The sequence below is a fragment of the Podarcis cretensis genome (assembly GCF_951804945.1).
Source record: "Podarcis cretensis genome assembly, chromosome: 15".
In the NCBI taxonomy this organism is placed as follows: domain Eukaryota; kingdom Metazoa; phylum Chordata; class Lepidosauria; order Squamata; family Lacertidae; genus Podarcis; species Podarcis cretensis.
This window is the reverse complement of record NC_137185.1, coordinates 5,317,055-5,341,508: the sequence shown is the minus strand read 5'-3', so window position 1 is coordinate 5,341,508 and position 24,454 is coordinate 5,317,055. Positions and strand designations below refer to the sequence as shown.

The 24,454-nt window shown below is 43.6% G+C and overlaps 1 protein-coding gene across 8 annotated transcripts in view; it reads left to right on the top strand.

The window, feature by feature from the left end:
* TBX4 (T-box transcription factor 4) overlaps positions 1 to 24,454 on the top strand; it is a 109,929-nt gene that overhangs the window by 21,907 nt on the left and 63,568 nt on the right. The window contains exons 1-2 of one of the 8 annotated variants that reach the window (XM_079955652.1): positions 11,131 to 11,321; positions 16,094 to 16,245. The exons of 2 other annotated variants lie outside the window; for them this stretch is intronic. Coding sequence is in view for 1 of the 6 variants with exons in the window: in XM_079955650.1 (XP_079811776.1) it covers positions 19,836 to 19,856 (21 nt within the window). In the remaining 5 variants the exon portion in view is untranslated. 5 more of the 8 variants (XM_079955651.1, XM_079955654.1, XM_079955650.1 and 2 more) reach the window with 5 other exon arrangements.

Here is a 24,454-nt window from a genome sequence, read left to right as displayed (position 1 = left end):
TTTGGTCTGATCCTTCAAGCCCCTTATTGTGTTGTTACAAAAGGTTAAGGGCAGAATCCAAACCCCAAGCTAAGCATTTAAGGCTCCAATCCTCTGAACTCTTACTTGAGAAAAGCCTATTGAACGAAGTCGGTTTTACTTTACGGTAAAGATGTTTTGCTGCCTGTCCAATGAATAATAATTTTCTTCTGGCGATGGCACTGTGAATCATGCAAATCTTGAGTCCTGTGCATGGTCTCTGGTCGGGCAGCCTGGCTAGGGAAACCTGTGTCCCTCCTGTCGTTATTAGACTCCAGCTCCCATCAGCCCCAGCTCCTGTGGCCAATGGCCATGGATGATGGGAGATGTAGTCTGGCAACATCTGGAAGGGCTACAGGTTGTTTACCTCTGCTTGAAATCCAATGTAAAAACATTGTTCCCGTTACTCTTCTTCTGTTTTACTGAACTCTCACAAAAGCTAGGTCTTAAAATGCAGTCAGAAAGTGTTGCAGGGCACTTTGATTGAATAAGTACACCTGAATTCGTAGTCGGTGGCTGGAAGTGTGGGGAACTGAGCCAGTTCCTCTTTCGAGGAGGAAATGCACATGCATGCCAGCCCCTCTCTTGGAGATTTATTATATAAAGCTCAAATGTATACCTTACAAAAACCGGTGTACAGCAGGCCACGTTCAAAGGACTGGTAATGCTCTCCGAAGGCTAAGCGATGTTAATTGCTCCAATATGATTGTATATCTTTTGCGATTGTCAATGGCAAGGGGGATGGGGAGATTCAGAATTTTAAAAACTGTTTTGTTTGTTTTTTGAAACGCCTTAATTTGATCTTTTAAATAATGACAAAATGGGTTCCTTATTGTTTTGCTTTGTGCTAAACAAACAAACAAACAAACAAACCCCAAGATGGATGGAAAAACCCTATCCTTCCTTTATTTGGCTTAAAGAAATCTAAGCCAAGCTATTAATTCAACACTAAAATTATTAAACTTTATTAGTAGAGTTCCAGGATTGAAGGTCTTGTCTGAGCAGATGAACATGGCTGGATGCTTCATTTTGTACATTGAATGTTATGTTTCAGGAGTTAAGTTTTGGTTAAGTTTACAAAAAAGTAAAGGAGTGGGATGTCTGAGACAACAATTCTAAACAAAATTATTAGGGAGGGGGAGAGAGTGGATTGTATCCAATGTTAGCTCTGTTCTGAGCAAACGCACAGAAGTGAGTAGGCGTGACTGACTTGAGTTCATTACTTTCAGTGGGTCTACTCTGAGTAGAATTTAGCCAGATACAATCCAATGATGCTTCTGAGTAAAGATTAGGATCTTGCTGTAAGGCTGCACATTTACTTGGAAGTAAGCCCTACTGAATACAGTGCGGCTTAATTCAGAGTAAACATCCAGGAAGATCAGATTGCATATCTACAGTCCTGTCTATGCAAACTTACTTGATAGTAAATCAATATTGAATCTGCTAAAATTTACTTCTGAGTAAACATAGGGTCAGCCTGTAAGTTACTTGGCCATAAGTTCCACTGAGCAAAGCAAGGGTTTACTCCCCATCAAATATGCATTGGATTGGATTGCAATCTCAAACACACTTTACAAAGCTTCATTAAACTTAGTAGGGCTTGCTTTTGACTAAACACGCAGAGATTACTGGCAAGAACAGTCTTTTTGGATTGCATCAAAATGGTCTCCCATTCCTTGGCCTCTGTAAGATGTTTGCCCAGTAAAAAATTTCCATTTAAAGAAATGGCAAAAGAAAATAATGACCTAATGAATAATACCTCTCCCTAGAAATACAAACTGTTCAGCTATTGAGGGAGAAAAGTGAGAGTGGGGTAGAATGTTTAAGTGTGCAACTCAACCAAACCCAGCCACATTTTAATGTTGCATTTCAATGGGAAATTTCTGAGATTTAAATGTACTTTGACTAGTTCATGCAAATCCCCATCCCAAAAAGGAATGTTTGAAAAGGCCATTTATATGGATGGCAAAGTTTTGCAACTTATGAATGGGAAAGGCAAGAACAGACATTTTTACATTGGTGTCCCCCACTTCCCATAAACAATTTTGTTCCCCTATTCTGTCCAAGACAGAAGGAAGAGAGGGGAGGACTCATTTTGGTTGCTTGCTATTTCTCTTTTAAAACACCCCCCCCCAACCATTTTGGGAAACAGCTACCCAGCTCTTAGCTGAAAGCTCCTCTTTCTCTCCTGTTGGCCACTCAAAACAAATAATAGTGATAAATCCTTTTCAGATGTTTGTGGAAATAAATCACTAGAAATTTAATTAATTGTTTCACCTTAACTTTGTCCGGTCATTCCTTGTTTCCGGACTGGACTGCTCCCATTACTAAGATTTTGGGTCTGCAGGAAAAAGCTGGTTTACTTGGCTCCTAAAGGTGTGAGATCTGGAAAAGTTACACACATCCACACACCTCAAAAAGAGTGTGTAGGGTACCTTTGGGGAATCTTTGGGGGGGGGAGAAGAGGACAAGGAGGGCATTTCCAGATCTTCAGGGATATGTAGACTAAGTACCTCTTTCCTAAATTTTGACCATTTATGGAAGGAGAATATGGTTTTTTAAAAAGGTCATATTTTGAAGAAGAATTCTGTGCCTCTAGGAAACTGGCTATATATCCCCTTATAAGCACAGGTTTTTCCCCCATTGCAGCTTGAAGTAGCCTTAGGCAGATTGACTTTAAATTAAAATGAAATTTGCAGTGGGTTGAATTGAAGCAAACCTGTGCACTTTTAACTCTGCTTACTGGGAGCAAGACCAGTAGGGCCCCAGTGGGGCCTTCCTCCAGTGTAATTGTGTAATATGGGCCTCTTATTCTGCATAGGTCACCTCCCATTTTTTTTAGCCTCACAACCAGCTTTCTGCCGTGAGTGTATTTCATGCTCTTTCCAAGAATTCTATCCCTATTTTACTCACTCACTCTTCAGCAGGACTCTCTCAAGAGTCCATGGGACAAGTGAGCAAGGCTGTGCATGTCTACACAGAAGTACGTGCCATGGGACTTGCCCCCAAGTTACTTCGCATGGAAGTAAATGCTACTCCTGAATGATGGAGTCCACTCATAAGATTACTCAGAGCATGCATTATATTGCTTTGTAAGTAGACATGGATTTAGGCAGTTAAAAACAACAACATGCAACATTCCAGCAGCAGGATCGAAACCTCTTCCTTGGAAGTAAGTACGAAGAGAAGGTCACTGGGTTTGGGGTTACTGGGTTGGAAGCATTTTTAAAAAAATATGCGACCCCTCCCTAGTTCCGCCGCCGCTCGTTGGGGTGTTGTATGTGAAGTGGACTCGTTGCCAGAGTTTAATTTGATGCGGGGCATATATGCCAGGCAATAACAAGTGTGCCTAGAGCGCGTGCAGAGTATCTGTGCGTTGCCACGGCCCAATCACAACGAGACACAGGCGCGTCGGGGACTGAAATAGCCCCCAGGGTGTGATGGCTGTTCGCCTTCACTCCTGCCACTTTTGACAACTCCACTAGCTATTTTGTGGCAATCGTTCGCCTTTTATTCACTTGTCGTTCTCAGGTTATGCTAAAAAAAGTGAACGCTGAAACGAAGCAAGAAACCCTTTAGCAGCAATTTTTTTAAAAATTGGGATGGTGTTTATAGCTTGACTGTCTAATAATAAACGTTCCCCGAGCGCTTCCTTGAACGCAAATCGGCTGAGAGAAGACTCACTAAGGAACACCAGGATTGTTTAAAAACAGCACCGCCCCCCCCCCCACGCAAGTCTCTCTCAGTATTACAGTTTAATGCGTCCCGATGGTTTGCATTGTAAGCGCCTCGGGGCTTTGGTCGCGCTACATAAATCAATGATCTTTCGAAATTGAACTGAATTTCTTTCTTTTTTAAGTGTGTAAAAGATCGTGTTGAAAAACACCAGATCATTTAAATTGGGGGAGGGGGACAACGTTTGCCAGAGGTGGAGGGGCGGGAGAGAGAAAGCGCAAGGCAAAATTGGAAGTCGATTTGGACAAAGTGGGGAGCGCAAACAGACAAACAAACAAACAAACAAAATGGGTTATCTTTGCGTTCACAAAATCAGGCAGAGATATTTTTTTGCGGGGGGGGGCTTACCTCCCTAGATCCTGTTTTGACACGGTGGATATCAAGAAATGGATAATTAATTATATGGCTTCAGTTTTTAAAATGTAGTGAGGGAGGGTTAATTTAAAAAAAAAACAAAAACCCCACGCACAAGCATCTAAAAATCTAACCTGGAAAACTTCAGGCTGATCATCCAAATATTTAATGACATCATTCGATGACATGAGACCAAACTCCTTTAAAAAGAAAAGGGGAAGTTCGCCACAAGCTCTCCAGAAATCCAGCCTAGCCATTCACTCCCTATGCAGGGACCAGTTACTCAAGAGGAAGAAGCCCCACGGCGTGCCCAGTGAGGGCTTTAAGCTGGCAGGGCAACTGCGCCATCCTAAGCACGTCTACTCAGAAGTAAGCCTCCCATTGAGTTAAGGAGAGCTTTCTCCTAAATCAGGCTTTGGGCAGCTTCTCCACCCTTTAGGTCGCCCCTAAACAAAGAAACAAACAAACAAAACACAAGCAAAAGGGTTATTACATTTAGAACACGCGCTTGGCTTTTCCCTCATGATAAAAGTTGCCCCTGTTGAAGGAAAGGGGAGAGAATGTTATATTTCAGAGCCAAATAATCGCACGCAGCACCTGTTTGTCTTCCTTCTGCTCCTCTGATATAAGCAACAGGTAACAACAACCCACCTTTTTAAAATAGGAGGTTTGCTCTGGGGTTGCTTTTTTTCACCACCGCCACAAAAGCCTTCTCTTCCCTGCTCCCGCCTTCTCCTTCAGTATCAAACTTCCAGACAGCCCCGGATTATATACATAAATATATTTAAGGTCTGGGGGAAAATGGTTCATTAAAAGGCTGACCCCAGTTTACTTTCCCCCCCCTCCCCCGCCTTCCAAATCTGCTTCTGTTCCCAATTTCAGCACCACGTGATGGTGGGAGTGAGTTTAGGGGGTTTAAATTCACTTTCAAGGATAGAAAAAAAGGGGGGGACAGAAGTCTTTAATTTTTTTAAGGAGGGAGATAATCTTGTCCCATAAAGAACCAGTAGTGTTTTGCGTTGTTTGTTTCCTAAATGCCATTGTCTTTCGTGGAAGGCCCACGGAAAACAAGAGTCCTTGTAAAAAATATTCCCCAAAAAACTTATTTTTGGGGGGGTGGGAAGGAAAGGCAATCTTTGGAGTCGAGTTAAAACAAGCTGAGGTAAGATAAATCTCCCCTTGTTATGTTATGCAGTAAATGTGTGTGTGTATATAATATTGCAAATAAAAGTGAATAACAGTGCATTATATACAGTATAGGTCTACTCAAAAGCAAGCCCCGCTGAATTACCCGGGTGTGTCTCTAGGATGGCAGATAAATGCGTGTTTAATTATGGTTTTGTTTTGTTTTTTAATTGCAATCGGAATACAATTGGTTCTAAGATCTGGACACCACAAACCTTTTTAATGTCATTTCTAGCTTGCAATCCTATCTATGCAATTTACTTTGAAGGAAGTCCCATTTAACTCAGCGGCGCATGAGTAGACCTGTGTATGAATAATTTAAAATGGGATAGCCCAGATGTAGCCTGTTGGAGGGTGCTAGATAACGCTGCAATCCTATGCACACTTTAAGTCCCAGGGGTTTCCCGAAAATGTTAGGATCGCGCTGAAATATATTTGTTTTGGCAACTCTTTATATATCCAGTTATATTTTATATATATCTATATATCTATGACGTCTCACTGGTATACTAATACATACGGATAGGCTGCAATACACAACAACCCATTAACGTCGGTGGCAAAATTCAGGTTTTGCGCGTGGGATTGTACTTGCGGACGTTTATCCAGACATCTTCCTTTTGCACGCCTCACTAGACAAGTATCCACACGTGCCTTTGCACGCGTGTAAATGTTCTCTGGAGGGTTCCCATTATCCATATGGATACAATACAAAGTTGGCGGAGGTTAAGCTTTGAAAACTAATCATTGTGGATTTAGCTGAAGAGGTCAGGCATTTAAAATCGCAGACAGTAATTCTACCCCCCCCCCAAAAAAAAGCACCCGCTTCTAAAAAAAACCATATTCTGTGCTACAGAGACCATGCATTGCATTTGAATTATTTTTTTTATTCTTCTGAAGTGGTTGAAGAGGAGAGTTTTTTAAAGTATCTTTCAATAGTTCACTCTCAGGTGCTGTTACAGTTTTAAACTCTACTTTTTATTATCAGATTTTCCTCACTCTCCCCCCCCCCCTTTCCCATATTTTGTGGAGTTTTTTTCTTTGCTATTTTTCTTTCTGTCCTCACTTCCCTATCCTCTTTTCCCCATTTCTTTGCGTGTTTGCTTTCCTCCATATATATGCATTTTTTCTATTGGTTTATAAATACTAGCTGTGGACCTCCACCCCTTAACAAACGCCGCATTTAAACAATCGCAAGGTAAGCGCTCTTGGTGTCCCGATGGCAAACAATTTGAGCACCTGCTTAACATACTGTAATGTCTACTCAGAGGTAAACTCAGATTGCGTTCGATGGGGTTTAGTTCCTAAATCAACACATGCCCTAGTCCCATTGAATTAAATAGGACTTCTGAGTAAACATGCATGGGATTTCACTTCTAATCCTTGCCCTTGACATTTATACCCGCAGAGCGATCCTATACATCTCTGCTCAGAAGTAAAATACCAATGGACTCCATAGGATTCATTGCCCTAACCAGGGCGCTCAGAATTGCGCCTTGGCAAAAAATAATAATCCCCTTTTCATTTTGGAAGGATGTCGGTGCCCTTAATCGAGCAAAGTTAAAAGGGTTGATTGATCTCTATAATATGGTAAATTTCCAGAATCCAATTCTCATCCTAGTCAATAATCTAAAATCGCGAAATTTTTGATATATTCAGAAGGGAGGCAAAGAAAATTAATAGATCTATCCTGATTTAGCTGCCTTCACACCGGTGTTTTTTGGGCGGGGGCGGGGGCGGAAGTTCTATCTAACGTCAGTCGTGCTCAGAGAAGATCCTTTGAAATGAATGGGCATGACTAATCTTCCAGTTCAGTGGATCTACTCCTCGTAGATTTTAGCTGGTTACAACCACGAGGCTGCCAGCTATAGGTGCTTGTCTGGAAGAGGATAGCTCACTGGCTAGGAGTTTACTTCCAAGTAAAATCTCGGACTGCAGATTATAGGATGGACGGGGATTTTGCAGGACAAGAGAGTCTTAAATGCCTCCTTCGGAAGCACACGCTACCCATCCCAACGGAATTTGTGGCTATATTACATTCTAGATGCGGAGGCAACAGGCAGTAGAAGCGATTGGCTCGTTGATTCCCAGCCATCTCTCTCGTTCTAATTTCTCTCCATTAATGGTTTGTGTTTTTTAAGTTAAAGCAAGCTTTGAAATTAAATACATAAATCCGAATTAATGACGACTAATCTGTGCGAGCATGTTTTTTTTTTTTAAAAAAAAAAATAATAATCAAAACTATGGTTTGTATCCAACTAGATTGTACTCCGAGACCATCTACTGAAATCAATTAGTCATGTCCATGAATGGCAATGGTTCTTTTTCTGAGCAGGACTGAAACGTTGGGTGCAACTCGGCAGGTTTTCTTCCCAGAGATTCATATCCACGGAGAGTCACTTTTAAGTTGCAACCTTAAAACACTCCTTCTTGGTGCATTGAACTCGATGGGCGCAGTTTGAGAAAAGAATGTTGTTGTTAGGGTTGCAGTGGAAGCGGGCCATAATTCACAAAGGAGGGCGCCCTATTGGAGCTCATGGGAACTTAATTCCCCGTTCAGCGTGGATATGTAGAACTACGTAGATGTATTCCCCGGCCCTGTCACACAGCTGGGGCCTACAAGGTCTTGATTCCTCCAGGCGGCCGACCTCGCTTTTGGGGCCCTTTTACGCACCAGATCCGTTTGTGTCCACGGGCTGACACCTAAGACCCATTTGCCCTGCAGGCCGCGTGAATGGGCCTCCTGGATTTAAGGCGCAAGAACAGATTTGGGCTTTATTCCGAGTAAATAATTTCCGAGCTGCCATCCTATTCACACTTCCATAGAAGTGAACTCTGAGGAGTTTACTTCGGGGGAAACATGACGCGTATATATGAATATATATGTATGTATGTATGCATATGAAACTGCCATTAAGTTCGGCCAGAAATGCCCAAGGATCAGGATGGGATTCTAAGCTCTCTTTACTGGGAAAGAAGTCCCATTGAAACCAGTGGAGGTTACTTCTGAGTAAACATGCTTCGGAGCGGGTTGAATGTGCGTGGAACCGCTGAGTTCACTCCGGAGTCAATCCCGTTCCATGTTTAATGCCACGTACGCATTTTAGGAGAGCGAAGTGACTTGTTTCCCAAAGTAAGTCGCTTGAGAGCATCTGTATGCGTCTCGTTTTGCTATTTTAATTATTTATGTGTTTTTAAAAATAGGGTGTTGAAGGCAGAAAACTACTACAAAGTTTTGTAGGAAGGATCTTAATTTCTGAATAAAACCAACAGTTTGCTGGTTATTTTTTCTGATATTCTGGTTGGTTCTCAGAAGGACATTTGCAAGATTGTGGATTTTTGTCTATTTCTCTGGATGTTTTAATATAGGATATTTTAGCACCAGGACATTTTGAACAAATATCCACGTTAAATGTAGAAAACCCTTTTTAGAGAGCAAAATGTTCATTTTTTCATTTTTTTTTTTAAATTTAAACATATTTAGATCTGTGTGCGTGCGTGGGTATGCATGTGTGTGGAGTAAATGTGCACACTTAGCTGCTAAATCCAATGGCATTCAAAGCCCTAGCCTGTGCCGCTGTGTTCAATGGAGCAGCCTCCAAAGTAAGCACACCGAGGACTGCATCTTTAACTTCCGAATAAACGCGCTTATGGTTTGCACTAAATGACACATTGAAAAAGAACTCGGATTCTGTAAGAATATAGGAGTTAAGGAGTTCACACAAGAATTTGTTCCTAACCCGAGGTAACCCCACGATTCTCTGAGCCAGTTTCACTCGAAGCAAAGCTTGGCCAGAGAAGGTCGACAACCCTGCCGTGTGAACCCTGTTTACTTGGAAGTAAGCCCCACCGTGTTCAACGGGGGCTTACTCCCAGGTAAATTGTAGGTAGGATTCCAGCCTCCTGTGTCCGAAGCGCTGGCAGTGTCCACCGCCTGGTGACATTTCGCAGGCTTTCCCAAATCGTTTATTTATTACAGGCTGAAATGTTGGAGGCTTTATTTTTTAGCGGAGCGGGGGGTGGAGGAAGCGCACCATTTGGCACCGAGGAAGCCGCGGCAATTGTTCACCTTCAGCTGTGTTTTCGTACTTCTGGATCCTCTTAATTTTGTGCTGTCTCATATTTATGTATGTGTGCATACTGTATAGTATATGTTTAAAAAATTCTTTCCTTGGGGGTCAATTTCTTTGACTCTTTTCATCCTATCAGAACTGAGGTTGTGGAGACGAGCGAAGCAGCCTTCTCTCTCCCGCAGTAATTTGGGGGTGTTTATTAAGGCTCGGCCTCTTTACTCAAAAGTAAGACCCCTCCACCACCTTCCTCTTCCACATCCCATTAAAACTGACGCTGCTCTAGACATTTGCTTTTTGCACATAGGGAGGTAGCATGTATGTACAACATGCGTGTGATATATTTACTCCGCTTATTTAATCCGGTGTCAATCCCCATTCGAAAGAAAAGGAATCGCTGCGGAGTAAGTGGGTTTGGGATCATAACCATCCTCTTTTCGGGGGAGTGGAGAAAAGAGAGAGAGAGAAAGAGAGAAGCAAACTCCAGACTGTTGTTTTGGTGCAGGAAATATATAATTAACTTTTTGCAAGTTTTGCCCTCGGAGCCATCAAATCTCCACATCGCCATTTCTTCAGACCGCTGCAATTCCCGCCCCGCACCCTACAAACCCACCCTTTCCAAACCCCAAAATGAATCGGTTCCTGACCGACCCACCCCAACCACACTCGCTATGGGGGGGGAGGCGTAACCTCTCTTGCAAACGTGTTTTTCTCCCCTCCTTCATTCAATCGGGGGGCTCTTTCAATTTTCTACACACACACCCAAACTACATTGCTATAGGGTTCATGGACAGTTAGGGGGAGTGACGATGGCCCTGATTCCCCCACCTAAAAAAAATAATGAATTTACAAGTTCCCTCGGAGGAAGCAAATCAAAAGGCCCAGTCAATAATATTTGTAACTGTACAGTTTTGGCTGCCATATATATCATAAATAGCACATTTTTCAGAACAGCTAATGGATCAGTTTTCATTTGCGCTAAGAAAACGAGCCGGCTCCCTTATTTACTTCCAAGTGAGTCCCACGTATGAGTAAGTAGCGCTTATTTTCCAGGTAAACATGCTATTTTGGAACAGGGTGGGAATATTAATAGCATAGATGTATATTTGTTTTTAATCCACCGGACTAACTGGTGTGTGTGTGTATGTATACATTCGCGTATCTTTAATATTTCAGCCTTTAACGCCACAAAAGTCTCCTCCCCCAGGAATATAAAATGCCATCAAATGTAAGTTCGATTTGTCTTAAAATGAAATGGTGTTTGCTTGTGTGTTTTTGAGGCATCTTAAATGCCACAGGGACTTCGATTTTCTTCTTCAAGTCCCCTTTCTGCTTTGTTTCGCTGCTTGAACAGTCCGGGCCCAATAATATTTGACTTATTCATGCCCCCTCTTCTCCAAATGCTAAATTGGTTCCCCGAATATCCTTTTTCCTTCCTCCCAAGCCTAATCGATTCCCCAAATTAATCAAATCAGTTTGAAACTAGATGAATCTCGCTCCGGTAAGTGTTTTAAAATACCAAATATAGTTGTGAGGAAGGTGAGATGAGGTTCTTACCCCCGCCCCGCCGCCCTGTATCTTGGCCGGGAGGAGAATAAGACTTTGACTCTTTAAGTGCTCTGTCGCATTGAACTCCACCTAAAAGATAGATGTAGAGATTGCCCCAAAAAGCGGGAAGGGGGTGGCAGAAAAAAATAGCGAAAAGCTTCCCCTCTCCTTTCTTCCTCTTCGCCTCAGAAGGGGCCACGCTGAAACTTCGTCTGGGACTTGAGTTTTTAACAGCTCAGGTCTGTGCCATGCATGGCTACTTGGAAATAAACGCCAGTGAGTTTAGGGAGGCTTACTCCCAGGTAAGCGTGGATTGGATTGCAGCCCGAAAACGCGTTGGTAAAAGCTCCTCTCCCCTCTGCTCTGAAGCGAGGATAGCTGCAGAAGATTGTTTTCCGAGCTGCAAAACTGGTAAATGGTCTGTCTGTCTGTCTGTCTTAAACCACTTCTGTCCGCTTAGAGAGATGCAAGCTTTTTGAGTCCCACAGAGCTCTGCTTCAGGAATTCTATTGTTTGTTGGATATTTTCGCGACGGGGTGGAAATGTGGACACCTTTTTCCCTGCCAAAAGGCTTTTTTTTTGAGGGGGGCCCGCTCTCAGTCTCCAGGCAGCACAATATTGGTTTGGAAGGCAGGGGGTCATAGCCAAGACCTACTTGGAATAGACTCATTGAAGTGAATGAGTCTATGTTTGTCATATCCATTGATTTTCGACGGGTCTACTCGTCAGTATCACCAGTACTGGATACAAGGCAGGAGTTAGGAAGTGGTGGGTAGTCAGACAGTTGTTAGTACTGCTGTTGTTGATTCTTATACTGTAAGGGTGTAAATCTTTGCAGAATACAGGAGCATAAAAGGTCCCTTTCCCCAAAGAGCTTACAACCTAAAATTTGTCCACAGAAGAAAGACTTGGGGGGGCATAAACAGGGGGAACCCCATATGATTTATTTCAGTTGCACATACTTAGTTCTGGTAACAGGCACCATTACAGGAGGGCATTGGGGATTAGAAGGCTGTACCAAAGGGTTCATGGAAAAGGTGGGTTTTGTGAGAATGGATTTGGTGCAGGTAAGAAAGAGGGGTCGTAACAATAACTTTTAAAAATCACCATCAGTAATGTTGATGATGAAGACAGCCCCCTGTCCCTAGACTCTTAACATAAGTGGCCATAATTTTTAAAGATTGTTACTCTTAGGAGTTTCCTAAGCAAGGTAGCGGAAATCCACTCTTGACTGAGGACCTCTTAGGAGCTGGATGGATTTGGCCTGTCAAATAACCGGATGGCTGTTGTAGGGAGTCTATATTGTGGACTTTAGTCCTCCAATGCCATAGCATATAAATTATATGATGGTGCTGCAAGTCCCAAGTGTATGGCAAAAGACCACAGAACCTCCTAGGTTCAGTCCCAAGCATATCCAGGTAAGGAGAGAGAGAGACTCCCTGTCTGAAATCCTTGAGAGCTGCTGCCAGTTGGTGTCAACAGTATTGAGCTAGATGGACCAATGGGCTGACTCGCAATGAGGACATTTCTCATGTACCTGTGTGTGTGTGTGTGTGTGTGTGTGTGTGTGAATTATAAAATTTACTAGGTTTTTTGTTTTGTTGGGTTGCAAAATTTCTAGAATCTGTGTCCTTCTGAATACAAATAAAATTTCAGCTAGAAATTGGCATGTGGGGTTCGCCTTCTAAACTTGAGGAAGTTAAGCCCCCTCAGGCTGATTGTAGTATAATTGCATTTAATTCAGGCTATCCAGTGCTTACTTCACTGAGTTCAGGGTCATTTGCTGTTTGGTTGCTGACACTTCAAAATGTTTTTTTTTTTTTTTTTTTTTTTTTTTTTTTTTTTTGCTTTCTATGTGGTTTTGTTTGCCCACTCAGTTGAGTGATTGTGATGGATGGGTTTTGGACCAGAAGAGAGTTGGTCTTTTTCTGTGTTTCTTCCAACACCTAATTATGGAACCCACCAGCATGATGTTGTGAAGGCCACAAATGGCTTTTTAAAGATAGAATAATAAGGATTACAGAGCCATCCTATGCAGAAATAAATCCCATGGAGTTCAGTGGGACTTACTCCCAGATGAATGTGTATACAATTGCTGTTGTGAGGCCATCTCACAGAGAGATCTATCCATAGCTATTAGGCTATGGTATCTAAATTGAACCCTGGAAGCAGTATACTTCTAAATTTCAACTGAGGGAGGGATGGCCATCTTTGGGGTAGAATACAGGACCAGACAGACCTTTGGTCTGATACAGTGAGTCATTTCTCATATTTCAATGGCCCAAATATCTATATTATATTATTTTCTAACAGTACTCTGTAAATGTGCAAATCATTCCCAAACCTTTGTATAGCATATGCATCTTCACATTACCCAATTTGGTCCAGTGTGGCTAAGGAAAGTGGAGATGCTGCCGTGCGGAAGTCAATCAAATCCCACTCTGCTGCAGACACCATTGTGTGGACCCTGGGCAAATCCCTCTCTCTAGACCTCAGTCCTCCAACCTGTAAAATGGGAATGAACAGTTATCTGTCCCCTAACACGAGCTGTAAGGGCCTAGCTTTGTAAAAGGTTGTAATAATACATTTTAGTCTTTCCATGCAGGTTGTGATTATCCCTTTTATATGGATGGAAGCGTTGAGGCTGGCAGCTGCTTGCCCAGTGCAAAACATGTTGGATTCTGAGGGTTGTGCATACATACGTGTGCTGTTCTGCTTTCTGGTTTCCCAGAAGCATTTGGTTGTCAACTTCTGGCCTAGAAGAAGTTCTGGTCTGATACAACAGGGCTCTTTTATGTTGTGTATCAGCTTGTCCAGGTCCTTAGATCTGGAGAAGAGGTCTTTCTCATTGCCTCATCACTAGGGGATATATGTGGGGTGGTGACATAGGATGTGGGTTTCATCTTCATGGCACCCTGAGAGTGGAATGCACTCGCCTCTGGAAATACAGTGGGTGCCAGCATTGTTGACATTCCGGTGCCCTGTTAAAACCAGTCTCTTTGTCCCAGGTGCTGCAGGATGCTAGTGCGTTGCTGTAACTGATGGAGTTTTTATGTTGGAATTTTTAATTCTCTTTTACATGCACTCACTTCGGCTGGCTTCTTGTAATATTGTAATCTGTTTTAGGGTTGTTTGATGAAGAGCAGGTAAATCATTGTGCTTAATTAACAGACAGACAGCTTATTGGCTCTCTGGGGGGAAAGGTTCGACTTTTTAAAATTCAGGAACAGGTTATGAGTATGATGCCGTAGAGATCTGTGTGACTCAGGGGAAGGCAGAAGCGAGATAGCCCAGGTCAGGGTGTGCTTGTGCCATCAGCTTCCAGCCCAGCCAGAAAGGACTCTGTCACAGTAAATTTTATCTCTGTTATTAAAATTGCAAACCATTTTGGATGCGTTGGCAGAAAGGCAGTATACAAATGCAACAAAACACAGACCTGTGAAACATACAGAAAAGGGGAAAGTGACATGACCCAGGTTGGAGCATCTTTCTGAAGACAGAAGATGAGAAGCTCTTGGTGACAAGACAACTACTGGGAGGAGATCAGGGTAGAATTGTATAAGATTTAATTTGCAAGACAGACAGGCAAACTTGTTTTCATCCCCTCTCTCTCCCATAGGACTCACCCAGTGGAAATAATTAGCAGTCAGTTCAAGATTGACAAACAGGGGTGTATTTGTTCACTCAACCCATTAATGGATGGGATTCACACTCATAAGCTGCGGAGGTGGCCAGAAACCGAGGGGACAGTTTTCAAATTTTGGATTCGGCAGATTAGTAAATGAAGGTAGAGAATTGTGAAAGCTGAACTGAACTTCCAGGTTCAAAGGCAGTCTATCTGTGGGGCTGGAGGGGGGCACTGTTTTCACGCCTGACTTATGAGCTTCCCAAAGACAACTGGCCGGCGGCTGTTAGAAATACAGGACACTGTACATGGGCATTTAGTGTGGTGCAGACAGTTCTTGGTGGTTTCAGTGTCTTTCAATGCTGCATGCCACAGACAGACACTCTGCAGCAGGAAGGAGAAGCAGCACCTGTTGGATAGCTGGTCTGCTGTACTGCTGTTTTAAAGGCACAGACCTCCTTCCCTGTTGCAGCAGGAGCGCTGGAGAGCCCTGGGGACACAGAAAGATCATCCTGAGTCAGATCATTGGCCCCAGTGTTGTCTACACTGACTGGCAGCACCTCTCCAATGTTTCAGGCAGGCAATCTTTTTCAGGCCTGTCTGGAGATGTTGGGGTTGGACCAGGGACCTTCTGCATGCAGAGCAGATTCTCCTCTACTGGGCTACATCCCTTCTCTCTTGTTTGGGGCTCCTCTTTTGGGGCAGGGTGTGCACTGCCTGTCCCCCCTCCCAGATATCTGGCCCTTGATATAGATGTGGGCTTTTATGCTCAAAAGCCGAAGGCCTGCTATCTCTTTCGCCGTTCAGCCAGTATTATTAGCTGATGCCCCGAGCATGTTATTTGCCTGACTGTGCTCTCCAGATGTACTATAATTTAAACCATGATGTGCCTCTCTGACCCCCCCTCCCTTTCGGAAAGCAGCATCCAAACATTGGGAAGGGAGTTCAGGGTGGAGGGACGAGATGGTGCTGTCCCAGCTTGGCTCCATGGTGCTCTGAGCAAAAAGGGGGGGGGGGAGAAAGGGGGTGAGGAGGCAGGGCCAGTTTTGGGAAAGAGGACTGCAGGTTGAGGGAGAGTGTGGCGGCGATGGGGAATAGAAGGAGAAGGGGGCCCCGGTTGTTTGGAAGATCCTAAGTAAGAAACTAGTTGGAACTCCCGAAGACTGACAACAGCAACGTCAGCAGAGGAGAGGGAGGGAGGGGCAGCAAGAAGGGTGGGCAGTCAAGACTCCAAACTGGCGCTCTCTCTTCCCTCTTCTCTCTCTCTCTCTCTCTCTCTCTCTCTCTCTCTCTCTCTCTCTCTCTCTTATTTGATGGAACATTTTAAGAGGAGATCTTAAAGGTACAAAACGAGATCTATGGGAATAGACCAGCTTAGAAGGAACCATCTCTCTCCATTTGGGATCCCCTCTCTCTGCGTATTCTTTTCCCCCCGAAAAAAAAAATTAAAAAGCAGATTCATTTTTTAAGGATATAGATCAGAACCGGACTCTTTTTAAATTATCCTTTGGTGGTGGTTATTTTGTATGTTTGTGCGAGTTTTTCTTCTTCTTCAAAGGATTTGGGAAAGGAAGGGTGATTTCCCACCCCCACCCCCACCCGTCTTTTTAACAAGGATGCTGATCCCTCTTGGATGCTTTTGATGAAGCAACAGCAGCGAAACTTCGCCAGACTTCTCGTTCCAGCAGCGTCAAGCCTCGAGCGATTACTGTGAGTCAAGAGTTTCTCTCTCCACTCCCCCCCCCCCCCACCGCGCCGCAACACACACGCACACACGCACATCACAAAGTAAAGACCCCCAGCTAGGTTAAAAAGGGGGTGGTGGATGGAGAGGGAGGGAGGGAGCAAACCAAAGGAAGTGTTTGCCACCTCGCCAGCGTTTTGCCAGGCACAGAGTGGGGGTGGGAGAAGAGGAAGGACCAAGCTAGAAACTACAGGAATGAATTCACCACCACCAGTAGAAAAAGAGGGAGGGGAGACCTGCCAGGTTGTGTCCAGATCAACATTATGTGCAGTTGTTGGGTTGCGCTTCAGCCAGCCTCTCCTTTCTTTATATGTTCGTGCACGCGCGTCCCCTCCAATTTGTGTTGAGCTTATGTATGTATCCCCCAAACTAATCACAGGGGCCTGTGTGATGGCGAATGCGTTTCAACTGCTGTTATTTCTAGGGGAGGAGAGGAATCGCCAAGGTTTGGGGAGGGAGCATGAATCTTTTGGGCAAGGTTCTGAATGAAAAGAAAATGGAGGGCGGGAATGAAATATTTTTTTTTTTTTAAAATACACATATAAGTGGGTATTATAGCATTCTAGGTTGAACATTCTAAAAAAAAAAGCTGCTATCTAGAATTTGTAATGGATTTGCCAAAACCACACACTCCCTAATAATTATTTTTAAAGATCCAGTGTAAGTTTTATTTTTCAAAGTATTTTTTTTTCTATCACACTTTAGATACTCTCACTTTAATCTGATGATTTATTTATTTTTACCTGACCTTCTGGGTGTTTTGAGTTGATGATTTGCAGAGCGTAATCTTTAAGCATCTTTGCTCAAAAGGAAGGCCCCTGGAGTTCAGTAGGACTCCCTGACTAGCAAGATTCACAGCACTAGATCACTCATTCACTTGATAATTCGGCCGCACAACTTTGCGTACCGGAAAACAAAAAGTACAGAGCTAATGTTGCTATATATCACATTTCAAAAAAGTAAATTATCATTTTGAAAGGCCTTCCCCCCCCTAAGAAGGCATGTTATAATCAAAAAGAGTTCAAAGACCTGCAACTTTATGCAATAGATGGAGATCTTGGGAGGTGGGAATAAAAACCCATTTAGAAGCAGAAAGAGAAAGTATTTTGAAAACGGTTCTTAAAAAAAAAAAAAGACAAAAAAGACGACCAGATCGATTTGCCAACATAGTAGTCGGAAATTAGGGGCGTGTGTTTTTTTTATCCTTCAGGACTTTGTAACTCCCTCTATACTCTATATATGGCGAATGCGCATTTGCCAACATCTCTGCCTTTACTTCGGGAACGTCACAGACTCCCGACGGAGGTGGATTCGAAAGAATAACACCTTAAACATTAATGCCACTAATACATAAAAGTTCTGGGGAGTGGCGCCTGCGTAGAAACGGTGTTCCTTCCACACCCTCGGCTTTGAACTTCAGACAACTCATCTGAACCCGCGTTACCTTCGGGGCGGCGGGGAGGAGTTGGGGAAACTGGATGTAAACAAAAGCGTCCGCGCTTTGGAGAGCGCTTGTTTGAGAAGTCTTTTTGAACCACTGTGGCCAGGTTGAACCTCCTGTAGTACAGGAGGAGTATGAAGGAAGGGGAAGACGACGTAGGAAGAAGTTTCCCCGGGAATTTAAAAGAGTGTGTGCGCGTTGGGGCGGGGGAGATGCGCCAGCCTCCGATATTAAACTACGCTTTAAACTTGGAAAGTTTAAACCCACTGATTTCTGCAGAGCCTACAGTAAAAATCAACTTAAAAGAAACTGGCAGCGCTCCAAGTACAACTGGGGAACTCACCTTAGATTTCTAATATTCCGGGTGGGGGTGGGGGTCGATCCTCCAAGTGGTGGCACTGAGTGGAAATCTAGACACTTAATCAAGCATGGCCTACCCATTTTTTAAAAAATTATGTCGTACAAAGCCTGCAAAGCCGCGGTCTTCCATTGTGTCCAGAGACAGACGGGTGCCTGCCAACCAACCAACCAACCAACCAACCAACCAACCAACCGGGTCCCCATCCAACTTGATCATTAATTCAATCAAGATCTAACATGATAATATTAACAGTAGCAACACAAATGCATTGTTTTTGTTGTCCTCATAGGATGATTAGTTGCAATAATACAACGGCACTGTTCTTAAAATCAAGGATGATAATTTTCCCTGGCCACGTTTTGCCCTTGAAGCAGCTTGTGTGTGTGAGAGCAAGGCCACCGCTATGTTACAGACGGGGAAACTGAGGCCGAGAGAAATCTGGCCAAGTCAATGGTGGCCAGCTGGCATTTGTTTTATGAGTTGGATTTCTGAAGCCAACCACACTACGTGAACTTACTCTGGAGTAAGTTATTTAGAAGACGTAAATCTCCGGCATTTGCCCGTAAATAAATGTGCCTCGCGTTACACAGCTAAGGCGTAATGTTTCTTTCACTCCGGTCTTTGGTCCTAAACTTGCATGAAATATGTAACTTATTTGAGAATCAAACAGGCATACGTTTTGGGGTGGAATTATACTTTCTTCCTCTCCCTCTAATTATTTTAATAACAAATAGCTTCCCAATTCTAGGTGGCCTTCACCACGTATGAGGAACCAAGTTGAACATTTTCTTTTAAAATATCGATGATGAGACACACCCACCCACAAAACTTCTTCCTATGTGTTTTGTTTTTTTAAAAAAATACGAGCAGTGTATTTTAACTACAAGTGTCACACACCTCAGCACCTTACAGACCGTCCTTTAAAATAAGGGAACCTTGCACGCTGCCTAAATGTCCCTGGTAGGCATGTGGGTTTAGAAAGATGCAGGCTCAGCAGAGCTGGACTAAATTTATTCCAGACTAAGTGCGTGTTGGGTTGCAGCTTAACAGAGCGATACCACTCATGTCAACTCAGAAGTAAGTCCTACTGGCCTCAGTGGGGCCTACTCCCAGAAAAACAGATTTGTAGTTATAGCTGCGCCTATATGCACGCTCATGCCTGAGAGTAAATCCCACTGAACTCAACTGGGCTTATTTGCGAGTAGACCTTTGTAGGGTTGCATTGTAAGTATCCCAATAAAAGCGACCTCTCTGGGTGCCCTTTGAGCAGCATGTTAGCTTTCCTCTTGAAATAAACTGTTAAAATCGCTTGGCTAAATCTGTTTTTAAAAACAAACAAATATAGCCAGAATCCTCCCTGTTTGTGTAAATGTCAAGGCATGCATTATATAAAACTCCAACGCACCTACTTTTAAAAGGGGGGGTTGGGCAAAGGGAAGTTTACTCTCTTCCGCTGTGCCGCTGTTTTTTTAAAAGCTGGCTTTAAAAAAAAAAAAGATTTCAGGATGGTGTGTAGATAAATGGTTCCTTTCCTTTAAGAAAAGGAAAACAAAAAGGAAAGTGCGTGTGTGTTTTTAAACGTGCTGGTGATCGCGCCGCTCAGACGTCACCAGAGCGCCCCTTTTTAAGCCTAAGGCGTTTTGGACAAGCTAGACATCCAGGGAGGCCTCATTCCCCGATCCCAAGCAGGCTTACTTGGGAGTAAAGCATCAGCCTGGCCCATCCACCCCCACCCTGCTTTCTGCGGACGTGAAATGCTATATCCTCAGCAGCAGGTAGGCGCACTCCTAGGCGCGCCATGGAGGGAGATACTTGGAAACGAGCGCCATTGAATCCGGTGCCTCTTGAGCAGTGGGAGTAGGCATGCAAAGGTTTCCCGTTTGCAGCGCCGTCCTGGGCAAGTTGACCTGGAAGTAAGTCCCAATAGACCCAGGAAAGTCGGGCATAGAGTAGCGGATAGGGTTGCAAGGGATATTGTATGGGGGGAAGTGTGTGGGGGGAGGGGGAACGATCCCATTTAAGGCTGAGCAATTCCTGGTGGTTTCCATGCGGGCACCAGTGCCTCCTGCCCATCTGCCGCCTCCTAATGTATGTATACTTACTATAGGTACTTTGGGTTCCTCCTAAGAGCACGTGAATACTGTAGTGAGATGGTTATGGTAGCGCCCTCAGCGTCCAGGCGGCGTTTTACAGGTCGCTGCACGCGAGGCAAATGCAGCCTGGTTTCTGACTAGGCCTCATTCGCTTTGCAGCTGCTCTGTTATGTGAAATCTCAGGCAGCGAGACTTTTTCGTTTCCAAAATTCAGGTGCATACAATTAAGTAAACAAACTCCCTCCCCCACCCCCCGCTAAAAAAATGAGGCTGCCCGGTCGTTTACCTGCAATTTGACATGCCACACAAGCGTCTGGATGATGATCCGCAACATTCCTTTCTGTGTTCAAATGGGGCTTCTTTACAAGTAAATGGTGCGTAAAACGTAAAGGTGGGATTTGGGGGCATAAACAACAAAACCTACTATTATTTTAAATTTCCATGCCTTTGTATTACGGGATACTTTCTTTCTTTCTTTCTTTCTTTCTTTCTTTCTTTCTTTCTTTCTTTCGTCTGCACCCCGCCTCTTAAAACTGTTGAAACTGGAGGTGGGGGGTGCGTAGCTGACTTGGTTCAATGTTTGTAAATTTGGAAGGAGAAACAGGGTTTTAGAAAAAGACAGAAGATGGAGGTGAGGGTGAAGTTGCAAAGCCAGAAAACAACACTTAAGGGCATGTGACAGGCAAAAGTGGGATTTATTTCACTGGGGGGCAAAGGCGAAAAGGCTCGTCGGAGGGAGGGAGAGCCGCGCCTCGGTCCTCCTAGATGGGGCGTCGGGGAGAAAAGTCCATACAACCCCATCGAGTTCCCTTGGATCCTGCAGAAATGTCGCTGCGAGGAAATGGTTGGGGCAGGACTAGAACCCCAATTTGGTCGTGTTTGGTAGAAAACACAACTGCGAGGCAACGCGTGAACAGAGCCTGCGCGTCGGCGGCCGCCTTATTCAATGCATTTTTAGAGCGATTTTATACTGCTGTCAACTCCTACCAGTATGAATCACCCTGGTCAGTTACACTCGCTTAGTTGGTTTATTCCGAGTGCTTGGTCTTGTGTCTCCCCCACATCCCAAAGACTCGGGAATGCTTACTAAACTTTGTATATGTGTGTGTGTTTTGAATTATAGCTCAATTAAACGGTTGCATTGCTTTTTAACTAACTCTCAATTCAGGCTGCAACCCCTATGCGCAGTTACTTCCGAAATAAACAGGCAGAGCATCGGATTACGCTGCCTGATCATAGCAGGCATGTTTACTTAGTCTAAGTCCCGCCGGCTGCTAAATATGGGGCAACCCTCTACCCGAGGTATTGTTTAAGAACTTCACACTCTTGAATGATCCAAACACACACACAAGCCACCTTAAAGCGTGTTTTACCCAGAAGGACGCTCCCTCGAGTTTGGTAAGATTTTTACTCCAGAGGAAACGCCCCCCCCCCCGTTATATTTGCATTGTGATTTAAATTGGTGGGGTTTTGTTTTGTGATTTAAATTGGTGGGGAAACACAGCGGATTTTGTGGCGGTGAGAACAACAGGGAGAGAGAGCGCAACATGAAAGGCGTTCAATAACCTGTTTTTAAAAGGGGGATCTTCCTTATTTACTCAGGAATAAATTGCTCTAAAATCAACAGGGCTTGCGTGTCTTGTGTTTACACAGGAGGCGTGAATCAGTGGCCCATCAGACACTTTAGGTAGCTTCTGGATTGTACCCCCATGACTGACACGTGACAGCCCCCCCCAACCCAGAGGGCTACATTTATTTGAAAGTAAGAGTCACCTTGATTTCAATTGGACTTTCTTATGAGAAAAGCCTACCGAGGTGATGCTGTAATCCGGCGAACTCACCTTCTCACGACGAGGGTGTCGTCTTGAAAGGAAGACACGGCTAGCGCATTTAAACTAAAATCAGTAAAACCGTCTAGTAGACTATTTTAAATAAATAGCTTGTTAGGGTAGACCGAAGTGAGGCAGCCTTTGTGCATACTTACTGGAACTTGATCCCCGTTGAACTCAATGGGATTTGTAGGAAATTGTGCATCAGATTTAAATCCGAGGTTACTTTGGGTGGGGAGCGGAGGGGACGTATTGTGCATTCCTATGCATGTCTACTCAGAAGTAATTCCCGCTGAGATCAGAGGGACTTAATTCAGAGGTAAACGTGCGTAGGATTCCGTCCCGGAATCTGCAGGACCCTATTCAAGTTCATTCTGAAGTACGTAAATCTCTCTTAATCGGTGGGGTTTAGTTTAAGGTAAAACGGACCAAGGGGTTGCACGTAAGATAACAAAGATGTTAGATATGCGATTCCAGCGGCCGTGTAAAGGATAAAGTCGCAAGCAAATAGAATCCTCGGTGCGCTATGCGTCGTCCCAGGTTACTCTAAGAAGATTTTAGAGCCCTGAAGGAAGTCCTTTTGAGAGCTCAACGTGACTTCCTTCCAAGCAAATAAAATCCCGTGGTTGTTTACTCATAAGTAAAACCTCCCGTGTTCAGAGGCGTACTCCCAGGCATGAGAGCTGCTCCCAGGAAAATGTGCAGTCTTGTGTGTGAGGATTAACAAAAGTTACTCCAGGGTGTGAGAGGAATCCTTTAAAAAATGGATTCTAAGCAAGCTCCCCAAATGAAATGAACACGCTTTGCTTCAAGGAAAGCAGGGTTTCCTCCCCACAAATAAAAACAAATCTGGAATAGTGTTTGATTTGAGCAGACACACACCTTGATTGGGTCCTAAGGGTGGTATCCAACTAAGTCACATTCCACCGAAAGCACTGGACTTCACCAACTTTCAAGTCCATTCATTTCAGCGACTTTTTAACCCTAAATTTACCACCTTAATTTTCTAGTTTTGTGTAAGGAGAGGTCACATTGGGTGCAAAATCAAATCCCATTGAAATCTATGCACAGTTAATTTCGACATAGGATGCCGCGTGCAAGTTTTATTTTAGTGGGGCTGGAGTTTGAGGACATCCTTCAAAGTGAGATCACCCACACGACTCACACGCAAATGCAATGGGTTCCTTGTAGTAAAGTTTAGTTACATTTCATCATACTGATAGTACGTCACGTGTGAATTGGGTCGGCTAAGCTTCTAAGTACCTTTAGCATGCTACTGTCTAGGGAGTATGCTTCACTGAAGATGATGGGATTTGCTTCTGAGTAAAACATGCCCAAGACTGCATTTTGAGGAAGATCCGAGTTACTTAGGAGCAAGTCACATTGCAATAATTTTATTCCACTTTTTACCATATACTTCTTGTTTTGCGTAGTTCACATGTGGCCAATAGTGCCTAAGCATCCTTAATCAGCATTGGCTCTCAAGCTTATTATCATCATCTTTGGTCAGTTTTATAATAAGTGTGACTTGTAAGTGTGACTTATAAGTAGCCTTGAATTTTTGTTAGAAAGGCAAGAGATAAAAATGCTTAAAATCAATAAAAACAACACTAAATAACAGTAATAAATAAAGCTGTGATCCCGAGACTACTTATCCCCACTGAATTCAATAGAACTTGCTTCTGAGTAGACATGGCTAAGGATTGCAGAGTGCAATCCTTACCATGTCCACTCAGGTGCAAGTCCTATTGAAACCAAATGGGGCTTGCTTTCAGGTAAATGGGGGCTAGGATTCCAACCTCACTGAAATATACTTGAAGTGGGGTGTGTTTTATTTATTTTTATTATACCCAGCAGGGGTTAATTTGAAGTAAAAGTTGCACAGGATCAGATCTGCATTAATGGTGCTGCTTGGGGAATAGAAACAATCCATTTGTTTGTAAATTTCAGCATGGGAGTGAAATTGATCTGATCTTTTTTCAGGCTTAGCTTTTATATTGCACATTTCATTGTTAGATTTTTGGGTGTCCCCACCCTGCCTCTAATCTGCTTAGTAAAACTTGGGAGAAAAGCTGTCTGCCTCCCCTCACTGTATTATCTTTATTGCTTTTTTCCCAGTGACTGTCGGAGTTAGGAGAAGGCAGGTCCTTTTATCTTAACTAAGGCTCACCGTTAGGATGTTTACACAGAACATCTTTTCGTCTGTTTTTAGTATTATTACCAAAGTTTTAAAATGGACTCCAGATAAGGAGTTGGGGGTGAGAAGCAATATTGCAGCCTCCCGTTCCCCTGAATCTAATTTAAGTAATGTTATGAACGAGAACATTTGCATGCCTTTTTATATCTTTAGGCGCAAGGGAAAAATCTTGTCCAATGGGGTTGACTAATAGGGCTAGATTTTTGCATGTTATACAAAGATGTAAGTATCACTGAGTTTAAATGAGTTTGCTT